This window comes from Rhamphochromis sp. 'chilingali', assembly GCF_963969265.1.
Source record: "Rhamphochromis sp. 'chilingali' genome assembly, chromosome: 2".
Classification (NCBI taxonomy): Eukaryota; Metazoa; Chordata; class Actinopteri; order Cichliformes; family Cichlidae; genus Rhamphochromis; species Rhamphochromis sp. 'chilingali'.
The window spans coordinates 19,433,152-19,454,657 of record NC_137930.1 but is presented as its reverse complement, the minus strand read 5'-3'; the positions used below and the strand labels follow the sequence as shown (position 1 = coordinate 19,454,657).

At 39.0% G+C, this 21,506-nt stretch overlaps 1 protein-coding gene across 2 annotated transcripts; it reads left to right on the top strand.

The window, feature by feature from the left end:
• The first annotated feature begins 1,925 nt into the window (after nt 1–1,925).
• amacr (alpha-methylacyl-CoA racemase) lies at nt 1,926–20,616 on the top strand. Of its 2 annotated transcripts, none has more exons than XM_080875948.1 (6): nt 1,926–2,061; nt 5,731–5,987; nt 6,409–6,552; nt 8,862–9,022; nt 17,775–17,961; nt 19,932–20,616. In XM_080875948.1, the coding sequence occupies exons 2-6, from the start codon at nt 5,741–5,743 to the stop codon at nt 20,339–20,341; spliced, it is 1,149 nt and encodes a 382-aa protein (XP_080732074.1). In that variant the 5' UTR covers nt 1,926–2,061; nt 5,731–5,740; the 3' UTR covers nt 20,342–20,616. The 2 variants fall into 2 exon arrangements, with proteins under 2 accessions (XP_080732074.1, XP_080732073.1); XM_080875947.1 differs by lacking the exon at nt 1,926–2,061 and adding an exon at nt 2,333–2,402 and having other exon boundaries at nt 19,932–20,614.
• The last annotated feature ends 890 nt before the right edge of the window (nt 20,617–21,506 follow it).

The window sequence follows — 21,506 nt, the reverse complement described above, 5'->3', positions numbered from 1 at the left end:
AAACACAATAAATGCAAAATAATTTCACAGGGTTTTCAGCTACTATTTGCTGCTCTGGTGCACTTTTCTTTTATGATTTCTTTTTTCTTGTGTTGAATTTAAATGCTGTAGATTAAGTATGCCATTGGAAAATAAGGAGTGAGACAACAAAAAGAATGAAAGTAATGTCTGGATTTCGCCAGCACAGACTATATGTGAGCTCAGAAAATTGCTCTGGTGTGTGTGTGGCCTTCCTCATTGTTAACTACTGGTAGTGGGTCATACTAGAGGAGCAGTGGAAGAAAACCACACCATCACTTCTTCTAACACAGGGCCTTTATTATTTTCACTCTGAATTAAAGTTTGAGCTCATCATGTGGTTTGTTTGCATTGCTGTTAGCTTACTCTTCTTGTTTGTCAAAATGCCTTTAAACCTAAGCTGTACTTTGTACTATATAGAAAATGACAAAATTACTCACAAAAATGCTCATGTTGAAGATGAGAGCTGAAAAATGACCAATCATGCTATAATCAATCCATAAGCAACAGTTTGAAAAATTACTTTATTCAAATAAATGTTTGCATGTTTGCACACCAACTCAAAAGATGACCGGTTATTACCTTACTGCTGCCAACAGCTGACCACAAATGAAGTACACTCACTAATTAGGTAAAGCTTGGTAGTGCTAGGGTAGGCTTACTTTTGCCTTTAGAATTGCTTTAACTCTTCGTGGAACAGATTCAACAGATCCGGAAACATTTCTCAGGGATTTTAGTCCATATTAACATGTTATGCTACACATACAGCTGTCAGAAAATGGGTAAACTGTGGTTATAAAAGGATGATTAACATGGTGGGCACCAATATACAGCTAGGCTCTGGTGTTTAAATGATAGCTCAGTTGGTTGAAAATACTCCCCAGATCATTACACCATAATGGATTGCATTTATATAGCACTTTTTGAGACCCTCAAAGTGCTTTACATTAAAATTCCACTATTCATTCACACAATGGTGGAAGCGACCTACAGTTGTAGCCACAGCTACCCTGGGGCTTGCCCAAGGAAACAACGACCAAGACAGACAGAGCTGGGGATCGAACTGGGAACCTTCCGGTTACAAGATGAGCTTCCCAACCCCCTGAACCACGATCGCCACCACAACAAGCCTGTCTTGAACCTTTGACATGAGGCAGGATGGATCCAGGCTTTCATGGTATTTAGTGAATTTGAGACTTATCAGGCAATTTTCTAGTCTTCGATTATCCAATTTTGGTGAACCTGTGTGACTTATAGCCTCAATCTTTATGTTTAGCTGATTTAGCTGATACCATACCTGGTGTGGTCTTCTGGTACTGTAGCCCATCTGGTTCAAGGCTTAACATATCAGAATTCCCAGAAGAGTTTTATTCTTTCTTTTTAAAATAAAACAAAAACAAAACAAAAAGTATTCAACAGGATAGATCGATAGACAGTTAGATCAAAATTAAGGATGAATGATTGGTGTACCGTGTGTATTATGATGCGAAACAAAAAACAGCAAAACCTAAATACATTAACAATACTAATTACCCAAAGTGATGCAGCAAAATTAATTAATTTCAGCTTCTAAATGCTAAAGTCATTGTTTGTGTGATGTTTGTCTTATATTATCAATCATTTTAAATCTGAGCTTTCTTTCTGAGCTTGTTCAGAATACTGTCTTTAAACCTAAAGTAAGTTGTTATATACTAAGAATAACCTTTAACGATGGAAATAAATAATATTTTGTCTTTACATATTTTATTTTGTGGAGTTGAATGCTCTTTCATTCAATCACTCACTTAAAATTACCCTATACGTTAGCGACACGTGGAAACTACAATTCCCAGAAAACCTAGCAGTTGTCTCTCTGAGGTCACCAGGAAGCTGCTTCTTCACAACAGACGGTGTTCGCTAATTATTCATCGGCGTACACCGCAAGCAGCCCAGCTAGGCGGAGTTAACCACTCTATTAAAACTAGCTCCCCAGTGAACTCCTTCAGAGTTGTTTACTTCGTATAAACCTCTTCTGAACAAAAAAACATCTTTTCAGCTGAACAGGTGAGGACGAGCAGGAGGCTTGGAGGACGGTATATTTGAGTGAGAGTTGGGTTTTATACAGCCTGTTGGTTGCACCTTTGTAATTTGGCCAGAATTACTTTTTATACATTTAGCTACGATAGTAACTCTATGACAGTTATGAGCGGTTTGGTATGACTGTTTCGTGTGTGTTTCTTTCTTAAGTTTGTTACTGTTATGTCGTAAGCATGTAGTTGTTGTTTAGTACACACGTGATTCACCCCAAAGTGTTTCAGACATATCCAGCGGTCACTGTAACGTCAGTCTGCTCAGGCGCCCGGTGCACGCAGCTTCAGCAGAGGTGTCTTGTCTTCTCCTTGAAAGTAAGCCAAACTGCTCCTTAGTGCTATACAAAGTGTCGGACGCAGTGTGAAGATGTGCTCCACTTGTGGTGCTGTAGCCTCCCCTTGTTGCTTCGACTGTTCATGACGCATAACGTAACCGAGAAATAGCCCGTTTTGGGCCAAACTGCAGTCAGTGATTGGCTCAAAAGCATTGAGTTTGTTGGTAGTGTAGTGTCGTTACTTGGGTACTAAACGGAGCTACGTGTGCATGGTGCCATAGACAGTATAAAGTAACGGAAAGAAAGGATTTCAGTATAAAAGTAGAATCTTATACTGTCTGTGGACATTTGTGTACTGTAGTGTGCATGGTTGCACTCACTGATAATGGATGTCACTTTGACCTTTGAATAAAATACTCAGGTCCAGTTTCAAAGTCTAAAGTTTAAACGTCTCTGTCGCTGCAGACCACCAGGAAGGCTATTTCAACTGTGGTTTAGTTTGTCCTCTTCTGGTAGTCTTGGGTGCTTGAAAAGAAGACAACGGGACTTTCTTGTTCTTTAGTTCTGAAACAACTATTGGAGATTCTTAATGATCCTGGTTCATTAACTCACTATTGTGGATACCCCAGGATAATTCAAGGTGTGAATTGTTTTTTAAACATTACCACCCTCTGCCACAATGTAAGCTATTAAGGGCGCATGGGTCAAATTGTGACTGGGGAGGGATCTCAAGACTGCATTGTAGGTGGGTGATAGTTAGTGTCTGCTTAGTGACGGTCATTCAGAGTGGATGTAGACAGCCTCCTTTATCCTTTTCTTAAACAATTTCTCTTGGTCAAAAAGATGAACATCTACTATGACCTGGATGACTGAGGACCTGCACAGACATCCATCTTATGTTTTTACTATAATACATATTTACATGTATATGTTATACTTAGAGACTTAGAGAGTTTTATTGTCGTTGTGCAGTTTCTTGCACAGTGAAATTGGGCAGCTGGACCACAAGGTGCAAAAGTAAAGAAGGGAAAACAATATACAATGAGGGGAAAATAAATTAATAAATAAATAAAAAGCAATATATTTTATACATATATGTGTGAGTGAACTATATACATGGTGTATGCATAGGAAACATTGAAACAGAAAATAGTCTGTCAGTATACTCTACACTACTTGCCAAAAGTATTTGCTTGTCTGCCTTCACATGCATATGAAGTTGAGTAACATCTTATTCAAAAACCATGGGGTTTAAAATATGTTGGCCCACCTTTTGCAGCTATAAAGGTGCTCTGTCAGGTTGAGGTCAGGTCTCTGCAGGCAAGTCAATTTCGTCCACACCAAACTCATTCGAAAAAAGATATATCGAAAAATATATATAAAAAGATAAAAGGATATCGGTGAGTAGTGGCAGCAAGTCGCGCCAGCGTTCACTCAACCGGAAGATGATAACTTGTACCTCCAATGGCATTGTGGAACCTGCTTTGTGGACTGATGTACAGTTTTGTTGGAACAGGAAGGAGCTAAGTCCAAGTCCCCACACAGTGCAGCATGTTTTACACCGCTTTAACTGAAGCTTTGGATTGCGCTTGGCGATTTAAGGCTTGGATACAGTTGCTCAGCCATGGAAACCGATACCATGAAGATACCGATACCATTACTATGCAATGGTGTTGAGCTAATCTGAAGGCCATGTGAAGTTTGGAGGCCTGTCGTGATTGATTCAGGAAGTTGGAGAAACCTGGCTACTTCTATGCACCTCCGCATCCACTGACTGCTCTCTGTGATTTTAGGTGGCCTTCCACTTTGTTGCTGAGTTGCTGTTGCTCCCAATCACTTCCACTTCCACTGACTGTGGGAGTCACTCTGGCACTGATTGCTTTTTCACAACAGCAATGTCCTTAATAGTAGCAGATCCAGTTTTTCTTGGTTTGTTTTCAGCAGACCAACCACATTAAAACCTCACCAATTTTACACTTAACCTTGGGTAGGTCACTTAAGAAAGTCCGCAGATACGCAGTAGAACCAATATAGGACTTTTAAGACCAATATTGAAGCTGATATTTAGTAAAAGTCTGATCATTTTTTTCTTTCAAAAAACATAGCAGCTACATGTAATTATTTATGAGTCCTTATTAAGCTAATATGACAGTGCTGTATAAATTAAACTGTTTTATTGTCCCAATAGAGAAGTTCCAGAGCTCTGGTTGATGCAATATCAACACTCATAATATGAGTGTTTCTGTTGAATGAGCATCATCCATCCCTCTGAACTCTCTTCAAATTTGTCTTCGTCTTTGGATTACCAATGTTTATATAAACCAAAATGCGTGTTTCTTTCATTTCATATATAAACTGTCTGCCATAAGAAAACTCACTATTTTGTTTATCTTCAGGCAAATTCACATTATAGTACAGCTCAGGTACAGTGTTGAAGCTGTGTGTTATTGCCTCTTAACACAGTCTGGCTCCATTGCCAATAGCATTCACACAGAGAGTAGTGTTCCAAGGATCCTCTGATACGATGTGGCTTTGAAATCTGTTTTTTGATTTCTCACTCTTCCCAAGGTCGACCTCATTCCCCTTAAACAGAAGGTTTGTCGCCCAAGGATTTTTCACCCGAAATTGCACTTTCAGAGATTTGTCCCGGTTGCCTGTGTGTTTCCCTTTGATGCGCTGCAAAGCTTTCCATCTTAAAAAGAAAAAAATGATGTTGCTGTGTTGCAGCATGACCACAGCATCAATTTAGATGTTTGACGGATGTGCAAAGCATAAAATGGGCCCCCTTTCTCTGTCTTTCCCACAAAATGTAGGCACAATAATAAAAGATCATGTGATTGCAGGTCATGAGCAACATAGAAATGAGATCACATCAACTGATGTTACCGGTCCAGGAATGGGGCTGCTACTGTGCTGTTATTAACAGCTTTTTCTCCTCTGTCACAATGTGACACCCACTTTGAGCTGCAGGGCATAATCAGACCGTACCATTTCTGGCACTGAGTCCAGAAATGAAGCTGCACTTACAGTTAGTGCTAAAGGTTCCTCATTACAGCCAGTACAGTGTTGCTGTTATTGTTTTCATCTCAGTTTGAGGGTGTTTGTCGGTGAGTCATCATGGAAAACTGCTGTTCTGGAGACATGTACTGTTATATGAACTACATATTCTTGCAAACACTTTGACATAGACTGGCAGACTTTTAGACTGTATGTGTGTCTGAACAGATTTTTGTCAGCTAAACTTAAATTTCTCCTAACATCACAGGCTCTGATATTAGCCTCCCCACCCCATCCCCCCCAACTACTGCTATTGGTGTTGCATTGGATTGCATTAAACTGAAAGAAGTTTCTGTTATTTGATCCTATAGTCCTTTAATCATGGCACTGGCTGGGGTTAGAGTTATTGAGCTGGCAGGCCTGGCACCCGCACCCTTCTGCGGCATGATCCTGGCAGACTTTGGTGCCAAGGTGATCCGTGTGGACCGGACCAAAGTTCCTACGTCTTTGGACACACAAGCGCGGGGGAAACGATCTGTGGCCATCAACTTGAAGACCACGGAGGGTATAGCTTTGCTCAGGAAGCTCTGCATAAAGTCTGATGTGGTCCTGGAGCCGTATCGCAAAGGTGAGACCTGCAGCACAATAGTGCCAGCAAGGTGTCTTGCTCTCTACAACATTATTGTACTTATGTACAGAATTACTTAAGTAATTATAATGTTTAAAAACAACTTAATTCTTATAAATTCACTTACATAACAAGTTGGCAATTTAGGGAAAGAAAACTATATATCCTAATGTAACACAGAAGTATGGCTCTTTGAGTTATATAAAAAAACTTTGTGTTTTATTATACTCTTATTTTTTTACACATAGAAGATTCTTAATTTTTAAATGCCATTGACTCTTATGTGTCTTCAAAGGGTTTACATAAGGTGACAAGCCACGTAGGAATATGAAAGTCTTTGAAAACCAACATCAGCAGTAGCAGAAACAGAAAAGGTAATGTGTGATTAAATTTACATGTGGACTTAATTTTGACTGCCCAGGTGTTATGGAGAAACTTGACCTTGGTCCACATGAGCTATTAAAGGAAAATCCTCGGCTGATCTACGCTCGCTTGACTGGATATGGTCAGAGTGGATCTTATGCCACCGTAGCTGGGCATGACATCAACTACACTGCCATGTCAGGTAACACAACTGTTAATGCTTTCAGATCAAAATTTTAGACTCATAAGACTGCAGACTTCATCAAATATTTATATGTATTTATTATTAATTGACATTTATTTTATCCTTCTTTTACGTGTGCACATGAGCTGTGAAAACAGGCCCTTTTAAGGGTGTCTGCATCTCACAGTTAGAAATGAGCTCAATGGTCCTTCATGTTTAAAAAAAGAAGCCAGTTAAGGTGGTTTAAGCACTGATCTAGGATGCTTCCTGGTCACTTCCAAGGTGAGGTGTTTTGCAGCAGAACCAGGATACACTGAGAGAATATGGGCCAATCCATTAAACACCAACATATTTAAATAGCATCATTTCAAAATTCTTTAAATAGAAATGTTAACATTTTCTTACCTACCATGTGGCGTTACCTTAACAACCACAAAGGCTTTTTTTTTAATCCTTCTCTGGCTTTGTGATTAAACTGTTTCCTTGTTTCGTTTTTTTCAAAACAGTGTAGTTAGAACCATTTCTTCAAACTTAAAATTCATATATAAAAAGGTATGTACTCACATTCCCAGTTCCCATTTTAAAACTTCATGGCAGCGCTATAAACTGTGTGAAGGACTGCAGACTGACACAGGGTTTGAATAAAAGGGTTTGAAATGACAAGGGAGCCTTCATGAACTTGATAATTTGAGGTTGGGATAACCCTAAAAAAATTAAAATCTTAACAAGAGTGTAATGTGTGAATCTCTGAGAACAGTGGGAATGGGTTTAAGTCACTCATAAAGATGTCGGCATCTCACCAGAAGAACCGGAGGCAGGGACCTTTTCTGGACATTCACTGTAAAGCCTAGAGATGGTTGTGTGGGAAAATCCCAGTAGATCAAGAGTTTCTGAAATATAGACTTGCACATCTCGGAACTAAATCATATCACATTCAAAGCCACTTTGATCACTTTTCCTCCCCATTCTGATGTCGTGGTGGTTGTGTTGATCATGTCTGCATGCCGAAATACACTCAATTGTTATTGGCTGATCAGATAGATAAAGGTAAAGATTCCTTTATTGTCGCTATACTTGGGCATCGTAAGGTGTAATTAGAGCAGAGCTTGCATTTCAGCAGACTAGCGTACATACATTCTTACGTGCTCTCACTCAGATATTTGTGTTAATGAGCAGTTGAGCATGTCTATCTATTAAAAGGACAAGTGGGCGTATGACTACAAACTCCCAAATGAGGTCTGATAATGTAAACGTACTTTCTAGTTGTGCCTCCAATTAAACAAGCCCCAAGAAACCTTTAATAAAGCAGGATTTACTGCTTTATTAAAGGGTTCTTCTTCAGTCTTGTTAAAGCATTAATGAGAATTTTAGAAGAGGTTCTAGATATTTCTTTTATTCATATTGTTAATATCAATCAGTTGGCACCGGTTATACCAGATGAACTTGATGGATTTTTGAAAATATATTAAAAAGCATTTAACCCCCCACACACATTCCCCTCTCTTTCACCTACGTTTGGTGTCTTTACGAAATGAAAAAAGGCCATCTGCATGGCCTCTTGCACTTTCATGGCCATATGCTGGGTAATAAATTGTACTCACTAACTGCAGCATTATTTTATTTTATTTTTTTCAGAGAGTCTTTGCAGTCACCCTAAAACTCTGTTCAAGAACACATTTCTGTTATAATTAGCCCATTAGTGGTTTCCTAATAATATCATTTTAGTTTCAGCAAAGGAGGTGAAATATTTTATACATACATTTACACTTACAAGGATGCATTTTAAAGGTCTAGATAACAAGTTTTGATAGTCTGTTTGGGCTTTATTTTGCAGCACACCAAGCCAAACTATCCATGTTTATAAAGGATTAAAGGGAATGATGACATCAATGTAAGCCGAGCCAAAAATATTGTCTTATATGGTACTTTGTGAGAAAACAACAGAAACGATTTTTTTTGGCCTTATTATAGGGCCACGGGTCAGATATGAACCCGGGCCGGCCACGCTGTGCTATACAGCATATGGTCGTCGCCTCATCCCAGTAAGCTAAGTCGGTGCCCCAAGGTCCTTTTATGCTATTCCTTTGTTACAGGAAAAGCAAAAGGAGGGAAAAAATACAAAGCAAAGGTTACATGCTGCTTTAGCAATGCCAGCAATGGATTTGACAGACTAGAAGAAAAATAAACCCATTGAAGGAGTTCTGTTCACTTGCGCACCACTAAATATCTTTCATGCATTGCTGTTTGTTGTGGCTCTTTTGTTTTCACTGAGCTCAACAATACTTGATTTTCTGCGTAAAGCTTCTACTTTTTCATTCCTGTCATAGGCCTTTTATCCCGGCTGGGTCGCAGCGGCGAGAAGCCTTACGCTCCACTGAATCTGTTAGCAGACTTTGGAGGCGGTGGTCTTACGTGCGCTCTGGGGATTGTCCTGGCGCTGCTGGAGAGGACAAAGTCAGGGAAAGGACAGATCATTGATGCTAGCATGGTAAGCACCACTGATGTAAACAACTACTATCATGAACTGTATAAATGTAATAGTTAGAAATTTTTGTTTTTATCATAACATGCTTAAGGTGCTTGGTACAAAGTGCTTGGCACATATTCAGACTTACAGAAGCCCTGCAAACTTAAGACTATGTGTTCTGTTTTATGTTGCACTGCACTGTGGTAAACTGTGTGGCTGTTATACCTTTCCCCCTGCAAGAGCATAGGAAACACTAAGCACACTATGAAAAATTAGTTTAATGTACTTATTGTAGTATAATAAAAAAGTAATCAGTGCGATGTCCACTCCGCTGCCCGTGTGAGTATCTTCAAGTGATTGTATTTCCTGTGATAGTAGGATAAGTCATTAGGTGGATTCCTTGCAAACATCTGGTTTATTAGGCAAAGACAGAAAAATGCTAGTGGGTGTGAAGCAGTTATAAATGTGTGCTCTGAGCTTGTCTTATGACAGAAAAATGTTTAGAACCAGGCGGCTGAATTAAAGTGATAGAAAGTGTTAAAGTATTTACAATGATTTGTCAAAATGCTGAAAAAAAAGAGCAGTATTCTTTGCTCTGAAGTGCAGCTACAGACTGACAGCCCTCACGTCAAATGCGCTGCACTGTTCAGATAAACAGAGTTGAGTCTGTCTTTAAACAGGAACATCACAACATCCTTTGGAGATTTTTGTTTAGTGCAATACGTTTGCAACCCTTTTATCCTGTTAGAAAAAAATAGCTACCAGTGTGGCTTGAAGTTGCAGCAGTTCTACAGTTTTTACATAATCCATCCATTCTTCTGTTCTCTTCTGCCTATCCAACTCAGGATCGGACTATCTGGAGCCCATAGCAGCTGCCATAGGGCAAGAAGTGGGATACTTTTAAATAATAATTATATAAAATACTTCACTAACTGAGCGGTCCTGTATACTCTCAAGCCTATTAGACTATTTATCTATTTGTTGCTGCTGTCAGTGTAATGTTATAGAATAATATGAACTTAAACTAAACGACTTCAGAACTTTAACATATAACAACATTTACAGGTATGTTGTAATGTGTTACGTGTGTGCGTGTGCGTGTACGTGCGTGCGTGCGTGCGTGCGTGCGTGTGTGTGTGTGTGAAATCATGTAAAAATGCAACGGTATAAAATGCTGTGTATTTATAAAATGATAGATAGATATTCCTCTGCATTCCTAAGACAACAGTCTGCTTTTAGGATGGACTTTTTCTGTTTTCCCACATAGCATCCTCTGCACTTCACCGCTTCTCTTTAACTCATATTTGCAAATCTCTGGACAGGGAGGGATAAAACTCGATCATGTTTACTGAGATCAGCAGCAAACCTTTCAGATTAAAAGTCATAAATACGTGAAAATGATGCAGCTCTGTAATGTGTTTTACAGACTCATGGATCGCAGGTAATTGACGGCGGGAATGACGGTCAAGTTAGAGATGATCTTTTCACTCTGTCTTTTCACGCACTCTATCAGCTCAGCACAGCAGCTGTGCCATCAGCTGCAAAGCCAACAAACTGTACATGTAATTTCAGAGATGCCCTTCATAACTGAAGGATGTGCCAGACAGCAGCTGTAGTAGATAGCTGCAGTTTCGCAAGTTGAAAGAAGCTGCACATCTCACCCCTGTGGGGAACTGTTCACTGATCACAAGTTCTGAAAGTGAAAGTTATTTTGGCTGTAGAGAGATTTGAGATGCAGTGCTAAAGCTCAGAGAGGGGATGAAGTTTAATATTTTTACATTTTTAACTTGGGTACACAAGTTTGAATTTATTTGGGGTTTTATCAGATCCACTTAAGGTAAAAGGTATTAATACAGGCTCAAAGTTTAACACCACTTGAAAACGGGCAAAAATCATATTTTGCATGTTTGGACCTTAAAAATGTTCCAAGTAGAGCTTCAACATGCAACAAGAAGAAGTGGGACTGAGACAAAACATTTTTCTGAGCATACAATTGTTTGAAAACAATGCTTAAGCTGAAACAGGCCGTTTTACAGCAGATGAAAAGTTTAGGACCACACCTCCAAAAAAACTGTAAACCCCCCCAAAACATAAATGAAAGTTCCAAACATGAACTCAGTAGTGAGTAGCTCCACCATTATTGTTTTTGATCACTTCAAAAATTTGTTGTGGCATGCTTGATGCAAGCCTTTCCATGAGGTGACTGGGAACATTTCTCCAAGTGATGAAGATGTCCACACGAAAGGCATCTATTGTCTGGAACTGTTGTCCATTTTCGTAAACTTCCGTTGCCATCCATCCCGAAAGGTTCTCATTTGGATTTAGATCACGGGAAGAAGTGCCTTGTCCTGTGGGCATTGTGCACTGTAGCATTGTCTTGTTGAAAAACCCAGTTGTTACCATGCAAACAAGGGCCCACGAGGGATGCTCTCTGCAGCATCTGGACATAGCCAGCAGCCGTTTGATGCCCCTGCACCTCCTGAAGCTCCATTGTTCCACTGAAGGAAAAAGCACCCCATTATGGTGCCTCCTCCACTTTGGCGCATAGAAAACATTCTCATCAGAGAATAAAACTTTCTCCCACCTTTCATTGTCCCATGTTTGATGCTCTCTTACAAAGTCCAAACGGTCAGTTCTGTGGTGTTCAAGGAGACGAGGTCTTTGAAGCCCTTCAGTCTCAGATGCCGTCTGATTGTTATGGGGCTGCAGTTGGCATCAGTAATGGCCTTAATTTGGGTCGAGGATCGTCCAGTGTCTTGACGGACAGCCAGTTGGATCCTCTGGCTCAGTGCTGGTGAAACCTTTTGGGGTCTTCCACTTGTCTTTTTTGTTCCATAACCCTCAGGATCATTTAAGAAATTCCAAATGACTGTCTTACTGCATCCCACATCCAGCAGCGATGGTGCACTGCGAGAGACCCTGCTTATGCAGTTCAACAAACCTGACAAGGCAAAGGCCTTTTAACTTCTTGTTAGTGATGTTGATTGACTACATCTAGTAGTTTTCTCAGCTGCATCCAAGCGTTAGTGTAAAGCATGCTGCAACCAGAGTGAGTTGGGCTCAGCACCGTAGTTCCAGTGAAACCAACTGTTAGTACTCTTACTAGCATACCAAGATATTTTGTACAATTTCACGTTCCAACATGACTGTGTGCACCAGTGCACAAAGCAAACCCCATAAAAATCCCATAAACACACTAAAACCTTGTGGGAAACCTTCCCAGATCAGTGGAAGCTGTTACAGGTGGAAAGGGTGGGCCAACATCATACTAAACTTATGAATTAAGAATGGGATGTTTAAGTTTATGTGCATGTGAAGGCAGAGGAGCAAATAGTTTTGGCAATATAGAGTATGTATTAGCGCTGTATTCAAATTCATAGAACTGTTTAATGCATTTTATGTTTGTTTGGTCTGGTGTAATTTCAATTTTCATGCTGTGTTACTTAGTGTCCTCACCCTCAGGTTGTTAGTGGCATAAGCATATGCATGTCAGCATCCACTTAATGAGGGATGCGAAATGCAGAGTATTACAATTCAGTATAAAATCTTTGGCTTAAATTCAGCCTTTTTATGAAACTTATAATATGTGTGTTAAATAATTTTTTTTTATTAATGCATACATAATTATGGTTTTACCCTACCTACCTATCCTATACAAACATGATCAGTACATATGTTGACTGGATTTTACTGTAGTATAATCCAGTCAGGTACAGCACTTTTATGATGGCTTAAAAAAATCTATCCTCCAATTAGAATAGAGACAGTTGATTAGATTGTAGAGGTGTTGGGAAAAGACCATTAATAACCACAACATAAGACTGCACACTAAAACTTGCATCTTTCGTATTGTATTTAATTAATTTTAACGTATTTTTATTTTACTTGTAGAATTCTTAAGGCCAGATTTACTAGTGGGTTTTTTTTTGTTGGGGTGGGGGGTTGTTTAGTTTTTTTGAACTACCAAAAAGAATAAGCAACTTTGATAAGCTACTATTGAGATGTCCTAAATAGGCATGGTGATAAATTGCGACTGAAAGGCAATTTTGAATGTTATTATTTGTGATGTGCAAATTTATAGAAAATATCATATCAAAACCCAAAATTAAGATACTGTAGTATTTATGTTATTCTTTCTAACTTGATTTTCAAAGGTTTGAGGCTGGCAGAGTGGCAACTTCTTGCATTTTGTGCCAGTACTTACAGCTTTATTTTGTGCCTGATATGGCTGTCAGTATTGCTGCTAGGAGCATTTGTTCATTTGGGCTTCCAAGAGGAGAATGTTATGTTGGTGCAGGTGGACTGCTTGAAGCTGTGGGGTGGTGCCAGAGCTGTGGCTCTGTCCTGTTGTTCTTTATGCAGTCTCAATCAGTTCCTTCGCCCACCTGTTTTTCATCTCCTTCCTCTGCTGCTTTAAATGACCTGATTCAGTCTCACGGCTCTTCAGCCTTGAGTTTTGAGGCAAGCTGAAGGTTGAGGTTAGTTCCTGCAGTTTTGTTGGTCCTGGTGAAGTGCATCCTATCCACTCGTTAGTCCCTGGATAAGCTTCTGATTATTCACTAACCTTTCAGCATGTGGCATTTTCTCTCCCCCACTATCCAGCTTACTGTCTTTTTGTTGCTCTTTTTGTACTTCACTATTCTTTTTTCAACCATTTTCGTTCTGTTAATGCAAATGGAATGAAACTTCCCAAAGGTGTGTATTTTTTTGGATTTTTTAATTTTCAACATCAGCTCCTTAATAATATCAATAATATTCACTATACACCAAATTGTTCCTCTTGATTATATCGTGGCTATTTTTGGCCAATTGAAACCCATTATAACCACCTTTTTTGATTCCTTGTTACTGACAGTACTATATCATGCGATTTAGGTAAAAATGGTTTCATTCTAAACTCAACACATGAAAATTGTAGTTTTTTGTTAATTTATGTTGTAATTTATGTTAGGTCAGTCTGTCTAGTCTGTCTAGCTAGCCAGCTAACTAGGCCTCTTAGTTAGCTAGTTTAGAGTTTTTCTGTTAAATTATGTTGTAAATTTATGTTGCATGTAGCACCTTGGTTCCTGGAGGAACGTTGTTTCGCCTCACTGTGTACTGTTAAACTGTATATGGTTGAAGTGACAATAAAGCCAACTTGACTTGACTTGACTTAATGTTTTTTACCAAATTACATCATTTACCCATTTTTGGCCAAGCAAGCGATTTCATGTAATATTCCGAGTTTCTAGTAGCGGCCTTTGATGGCTTATCACACTCCAATGGACCAAAAATAATGAAACAATTTTGACATAGGTTTGATCTTAAGGATCTAATAGTTTGTGTTTGAGCATGACATTGCAGCACAAACATGTATTTGCAAGATAGACTGGAATAAATAATGATGCTGCAGTGAATTTCTGTCGATGCAGGCTATTGAGCCCAGTCAAACTCAGCTTTGAAGCACATGCTAAAAGCACTTTTACTCAGTATTTTTCATAAAAAGAGACCATACCCAAAATGTTAACTCTAAAAAAACCCAAAACCCAATCACAGGACATTTTGTTCAAACCTGCAGCTGCAGCTGCAGCTGCAGCTCAAACGACAACAGCACTGTTTCTAACATTTTGAGTTATTTTCCAGTGTTAGAAAATCAGCACTGCTCAGTGTTAGCCATTGTTAATCTTCAAAACTGACTAGGTTACTTTTAAACATATAACACTGTCAAAAGTGTTAATTTAACACTCAACAGTGTTGTATTTAACACTCAGAGGTGTGGACCCATATAGACACTCTCCAGTGTTAATTTAACACTGGAGATTTTGCTGTGAATGAAGTGAGAAGAAGGTGCAAAAGGTGCACCTCCAGGATTGCAGCAGCAGCCCCTTGCACCAGGTGTAGAAAGTGTGCTACAAAAACCACTCTACTGTGGTTAGTACATCTTGCTGCTAATGAGGATGAACACAGAAGCACACACTGGAATATAAAATTGTGATTTTCTTCTTGGCCATTCATTCAACCCCCCCCCCCCCCAGTAACATTGTTACTGTTACTGACCTGCGATGATGATAAAAAAAAATATTAGGTTTCATCATTCATATGCTAAAAAATGTGAACTCTATTACTATTTTCCCCCAAAAGCGTAGTAATAATACATAATCTGACTGGTATTCAAAGGGTATAATATCTGAATTTGAATTATGTTTTGGTTTTCATGACTAGGACTGGTGCTAATTTAAAAAATCAAGTCAATGAAAGTAGAAAAATGCTTTAATATATATGAATTTTATAGACATTTGTAACATAAACAGGGGTGGCCATTTTTGGCCACGAACAAGCTGAGAGGGAGTTTTTTTGTTCTTCTGTCACTGCACAAAAAAACAAAGACGCATAAAATTCATTGATACTGTTAATTATTGCTACACATCTAACCTCCATCATGGTTAGAAAAGAAATCAGATGGCATGTATTATTTTGAAAAGAAATTGGGGTTTTATGATGTTTTCCATTTATGAGTTCCTAGGATTATGTGATCTAACTGGTATTCAATGGTATTCAATAATCAATGTTGATGTGAATCAATGACATGCGCCAGACTCTACTATTAAACTGGTGTTTAAAGGGTTAAAATTTTTAAAAGTAATAACTATTTTATATTTATGAAAAGAACTGAAGTTAAGCTTTATGCAGAAAAAATGGCAAAAAACCATAAAAATAATAAAAATTTCATTATTCTATAAGTAGAATAATGCAGATGTTGTTTTTCAAGTTGTTAATGATACTACATAGACAGAACATCAATTTGATTAGTTTATTATATTGCCTTGGATTCTCTTTAATGAAGCGTGAGGTTGTAGAAACACCTGTTGTGGCCTGTTCTATGTGTCAGTGCAGGAGCTGATTAAATGCCCAGCAGTACACCAACTGCATCACAACTACCAACTGTGACACATGTTCGACATGATTTCTAATTTTTCTCTCAACATCACTGGTCTGCTATCAATTATATTATTAGTGTCCATTACTGTCCGTCCGTACCTGACATGCCTATCGTTTTGATGCTTAGGTGGGCTGCAGCCAGTGCCAGCACGCTCTGTATCTGAAGGCAGGGTGCATTACACGCTCATCGTGTGCTTTTCTGCCATTCTGACATACGTGGACATATTTAAATTCACACCTGTGGGCACTTTACAGACAATTTCAGGGAATTTAGAAACATTGATTGTGAAAGAGTCACTTGAAGGTATGATTACCTGTGTGTGCAGCTTCCTTTGCTTTGCTGATTTTCCCCCCATTGTTTAGTAATCTACTCTGAAGCTTCAGTGTTCATTCTCACTGCCCTCCGAGCTCTTTTCAGTGAAACGACTCTGGAAGGCTCGCTCAACACTACACTTTATACTTGGCAGCAGACAACAGACAGGCAGTATTTAGATGATAATAGAAACCACAAAAACAGCTAAATATAACTCAAGATAATAAATACTGGGTGCTTGTTCAGCAGGTGGATACAGACACAAGTCCAATAAGCAGCTGCTTGCTAATGTTTGCCAAATCGATTTAAAAATCTATGATATGTCAGTGTTGTGTTCCTTAGTTGTTTGCGTTGCTTCCAAGCGGTTAAAGACATCAATGATTGCAGGTTTTATAGCTTTAAATAAAGACAGACAATGATCTCCTATTTTTCTCCTATTTTTGTGTCAGCTCTTGCTCTTAGAGATCTTATTGAGGGGATGAGTGGATTCAGCTGCTGTATACAGTATGAGGTACACAAGAAAACAGACTATTAACACTGCACTCCACACTTATGGTCTCATTGTTCTAAACCAGAAATGCATTTTTCATGAGTGAAGATCATCAAAAGAGAAAGCAATATTCTTCAAACAATAATTTGGGGGGTTTTTTGGCAGCGAGTAACAGTGAAATCACTGAAGCCCCGACTAGCTGGAGATCTTTCTCCACTCTGCTTTGTCTCTGACGGCTCACAGAGCTGTATTATATAGATGCACAGCTTGTAAAATCCGGGGCTGATGCCAGCATTGGTTTTTATGATAACCATTTGGCCGGTACTAGTGCCTTTGTGCTAATTTAGTGCTGTCGTTGACCCTTCTAGTGCCAGGCAAGTAAAAAAAACAAAAAAAACGTGAGGGGAAAAAACAAAGTCCAAGCACAAGATTAATGTGACTCAAAGCTTAAACTTCAGCCACTGCCATAGTTAAATGTTAATTATGTGGTATGTATGTTTAGCTGATGTATTGATAAATCCAGTTAAACGTATTTGCTCATGTAACCCTTAATAATAAGCATGCTGTCAATTAGAGGTCACACAAAGTGATTGTAATCAGCAGTAAGAGAGTGATGGTAGTTACTCTCTTACTGCCTTTGCAGAAGGACTATTGCTGACTGATTCCCTCCCAGCAATGTTATTATTTGCATTTTTTATGTCATGCATTCATTATTTTTTTGATCAAGCTTTTTCTGTTTACTCAGCAGCAGTGGAAGCGGCACCAGTTTAAATAAGCTCTGAATACAGAAAGCTGTGTTAGTATTTAGAATGTGATTTGTGCGTGTCGTTGTTGCACTGACACCACATTTCATCTTTGCTTTGTATTTTCTGTTCTCTAAAGATTTTCATGCCAACCTGCTTAAAAAAACAATATCCTCTGTCATATGTGTGACAGTTATCTACACTCACACTAATGAATTAAAGGAAAAAATAAAAATGAAAAGAAAATTGTTTCTTTTTTTTCAATGACATGAAATATGAATCCCTGTCTTCCTGTCTCATACTCTTCAGGTGGAAGGAGCAGCATATATGGGTTCGTTTTTATGGAAATCTCGTAGTATTGGTTTGTGGAACCGGTCTAGAGGAGAAAATATGTTGGACAGTGGAGCTCCCTTCTACGATACCTACCAGACTTCGGATGGACAGTTCATGGCTGTTGGTGCCATTGAACCTCAGTTCTACAAACAGCTGCTTAAAGGTTTGTTGACTTATTTGAATCAACAATAGGAAACATTTATGGTGGCTAAGAATCAAGTTTAAGGTTCAATCCAAAAATGAATGAATCAGAAAACTGCCTGTAACCCATCCAATCATGACTCTGATCAATATTTGAGCAAAGTGAAGCATTACAGTACACTGCCAAAGTCTCGAGCTAGCCCTCATTGCTTCATATTTTACTTGGAAAATTGGAAATGAATGCAGCGATTTGTTGAAACAGGCAAACACTGAAACTGAATTCTTACAACAACTTTTATTCTTCAACACAGCTTGGATTCTCCTACACAAGCTTTTTTTTTTTTGTCATTTTTAAGTGGTCGTCAGGAATATTTCTCCTGACTTGTTGAAGATCATTCAAAGACCTTCTTTGGATGTTGGCTGCTTTTTGTTTTGTTCTCTGTCAAGATGATCTTTCAGTAATATCTTTTTCAGTGATAACTCTTTCAGTAATCTTGAGGTCTGGGTTCTTTCTATCCAGGTATTCTTTTACTGCATTGACAGTGTGTTTTGATGCTGAAAAATGAAGCCGTTGCCAATCAGATGCTTTCCGGGTGGAATCACATGGGGGATCAAAATCGGACAGTAGTTTTCTACTTTCGTAATTCCATCGGTTTTGAAAACATGCCCAACACCACTGGCGGAAATGCAGGCAGAAACAGAAAATTTAGCATACCTCAGCCTTCTCTCCCTGTTTGCCTTCCTCAACAACAGCGTTTTTAGAGCCACGCTTCCACTGAGACTAGTTCTGATGAGGCTTCAGTGGATGAATCAACTGAAGGGCCAGATGCATCTCTCAGCTTCTGTGTCAGGTGTGGATTTTTTTTTTACCTTTTTCATAAGGACGTGACTTTCAGATACTGCTCATCTGCTGCAGAGTTTTTTGGTCCTGTCACTTTTTTTTCCTATCCACCTGTCCAGTTTCCTCAATATTTTTTACATAATGTACATCATGCACATGTGTCAAGTTTTCAGCTAATGGCTCAATGGTGCAAAAGCTATTGAAGGCCTGTCAAACTGTCATCCCCTGAGTTAGGTGCCTTTTTGAGGCTTGGGCGATTCATAGGTCAGTATTATGTGGCACAACATTTCTCTAAAAATGGCCAAAAAAGAATGACGAGCCGCCTCTTATCTCTCAGTAATATGAAGCGTTGGTAGGTCTGCACGGCTTCAGGGTGCAGCATGTCACCATCAATTTCTAGGTCAATGCCTGAGAGTAGTTTGTCATCATGAAACTGCCCCAGTGGGAAATGTCCCGTGGGAAGAATTTCCAGAGAATTTCCAGAGCTGGCGGGACCTCATTCTAAGGACCCGCACTTCCAGGACCCCGCATTCACAGTGCCACCACGTTGTGGGATGGATTATCTCAATATGGCAGATGTGCCCACTACCACACATTTGGACTGATTTGTGACCACTGTTTGGGAGGGATGGTTATATTGTGTATCTGGAATGAATTTTAGGTCTCTACGTCCATCCCATGGGGAATGGGAGCAAAAACAAAAGTGTTGCGTTTATATTTTTGTTCAGTGTATATATATATATATATATATATATATATATATATATATATATATATATATATATATATATATATATATATATACCTTTTATGTATTCATTATATGAAAATACTGCGCTGCTGATCACTCCTGTCTGTCGTATTTGGCTGAAAGAGAAATTGTGCATAAGAAATTACAGAAAAAAACTGCTATATTAAAGTCAGTGCTTAAATCCTGCACATGGAGTCATTATTCATTATTTAGTAGAGCAGTAACGAGTGGTTAAAATGATTACATCATGTGGCCAACTTGGACCTTCAGCAAGATCAGCAGCCCATACTGAGATGAAAGTGTTGGCTGCTTCTGCACCAGCTTGTTATACTGAAGTTTATTTAACTTGATATTACTTTTGGGTCATAAAAAGTTTTGTTTTTTTGTTTTTTCTTTCTAGGCTTAGAGTTGGATGCTGGAGAGTTGCCTTCTCAGATGAGCTTTGATGATTGGCCAGAGCTCAGACGAATCTTCACAGAGCGTTTTGCCTCAAAGAGCCAGGCGGAGTGGTCAGAGATTTTTGATGGGACTGATGCTTGTGTTACACCTGTGTTGTCTTTTGACCAGGTGAGCTCACACCCACATAACCGGGAAAGAGGCTCTTTCATGAAGGACTCCAGTGGGGAAGAAAGCCCCCGACCAGCCCCGGTTCTGTCTCGCACTCCTGCTGAGCCTTGCCTCACCTCCGACCCCGTTACTGGAGAACACACGGCTGAGGTCCTACAGGAGTACGGCTTCACATCCCCACAGATAAACCAGATGCTGTCAGCAGGAGTCATAGAGTGCAATGCTGTGAAGGCAAAGCTGTAAACAAACAATCAAAACAGTCAAGTTATAAATGTTTGAAAATCACACAGTGGCACCACCTTTTAAGATTTGAAGGAATCAGTAATTAAACATGTGATTGACATACTGGAAATAAACAACTGGTTTGGATAAAGCAAAGCTACATGCAGAGCACATTTGAGTGACTAACAGTAAGATTATGTCTAACATAACTGCGAACAAATCAAAAGAGAAACTAAGAAAGTTATTTTCTTTTCATAAGCTAGGATTTCACAGGAGGCTGCTGTGTGCAAAGTAAACAAAGATTTTTACTAATTCACTTCTGCCTATGTGTCTTGATTGGACAAGACGCCCTCAGAATATGTGAGTGAATTTTTTTTTTTTGCAAAGCACACCTACTCTATTAATCATAAACTACTGATATCTGCTAAATTATCCAGCTCAGGGTGAGCAATGGTCATACATAGCAAAAGAGGATTGGATATCTCCTGAAAGCTCAGCAGTACCAATAACTTTAAATTAATCAGACTTTGTTGTTGTTTTGCTCTCCCACAACAGCTTTTGATTTGTGTGCACTAATTCTGACACACAGATTGTTTAGAAAAAATGGTTGTAGCCAGACATGATGTCACCCACTAAAATCATCTTTTCAAGACGTTGGCTTGGGGTTTCAAAGCTCACCCTGCGTTTTTTTATTCTAAAGAAGGCCATAATTTACACGATGAATGTCAAGCTGTATTAAATGAGATCAGAAACCAGTGTTCGTGATTCATCGGTAAACTGTTTACTGAAGTTTTCAATTAGCATTAGGCTTGTTTATATCCAGAGGAGCTGCCCCCTGCTGGCTAATTGAAAGAATGAAGTTCTGAGGGACTTCCATGGGCTTAACTTTTCAAAACCACATGGAGACCTGTGTCTAACATTCAGTAGATCCGACTTTCGTGTTGCACTAACTGCACATTTCAGAGACAGGAAACGTTACGCCTACAAAGTGAAAGTAAAACTACTGCATTGATTATGTTGACAGGAGGCAACTTGGTCCTTTTTCGTGTAAGTGAAGTTTAAGTCACTTACCAATATCTCTGTTGCAAGCTACTAATGCAACTCTGCAAGCTCAAGTTAGGAGGCTCTGAAGATGATTCAGATTGACTAAATAAATTACTCAGTAGCTCATTGGGTATACATGTTC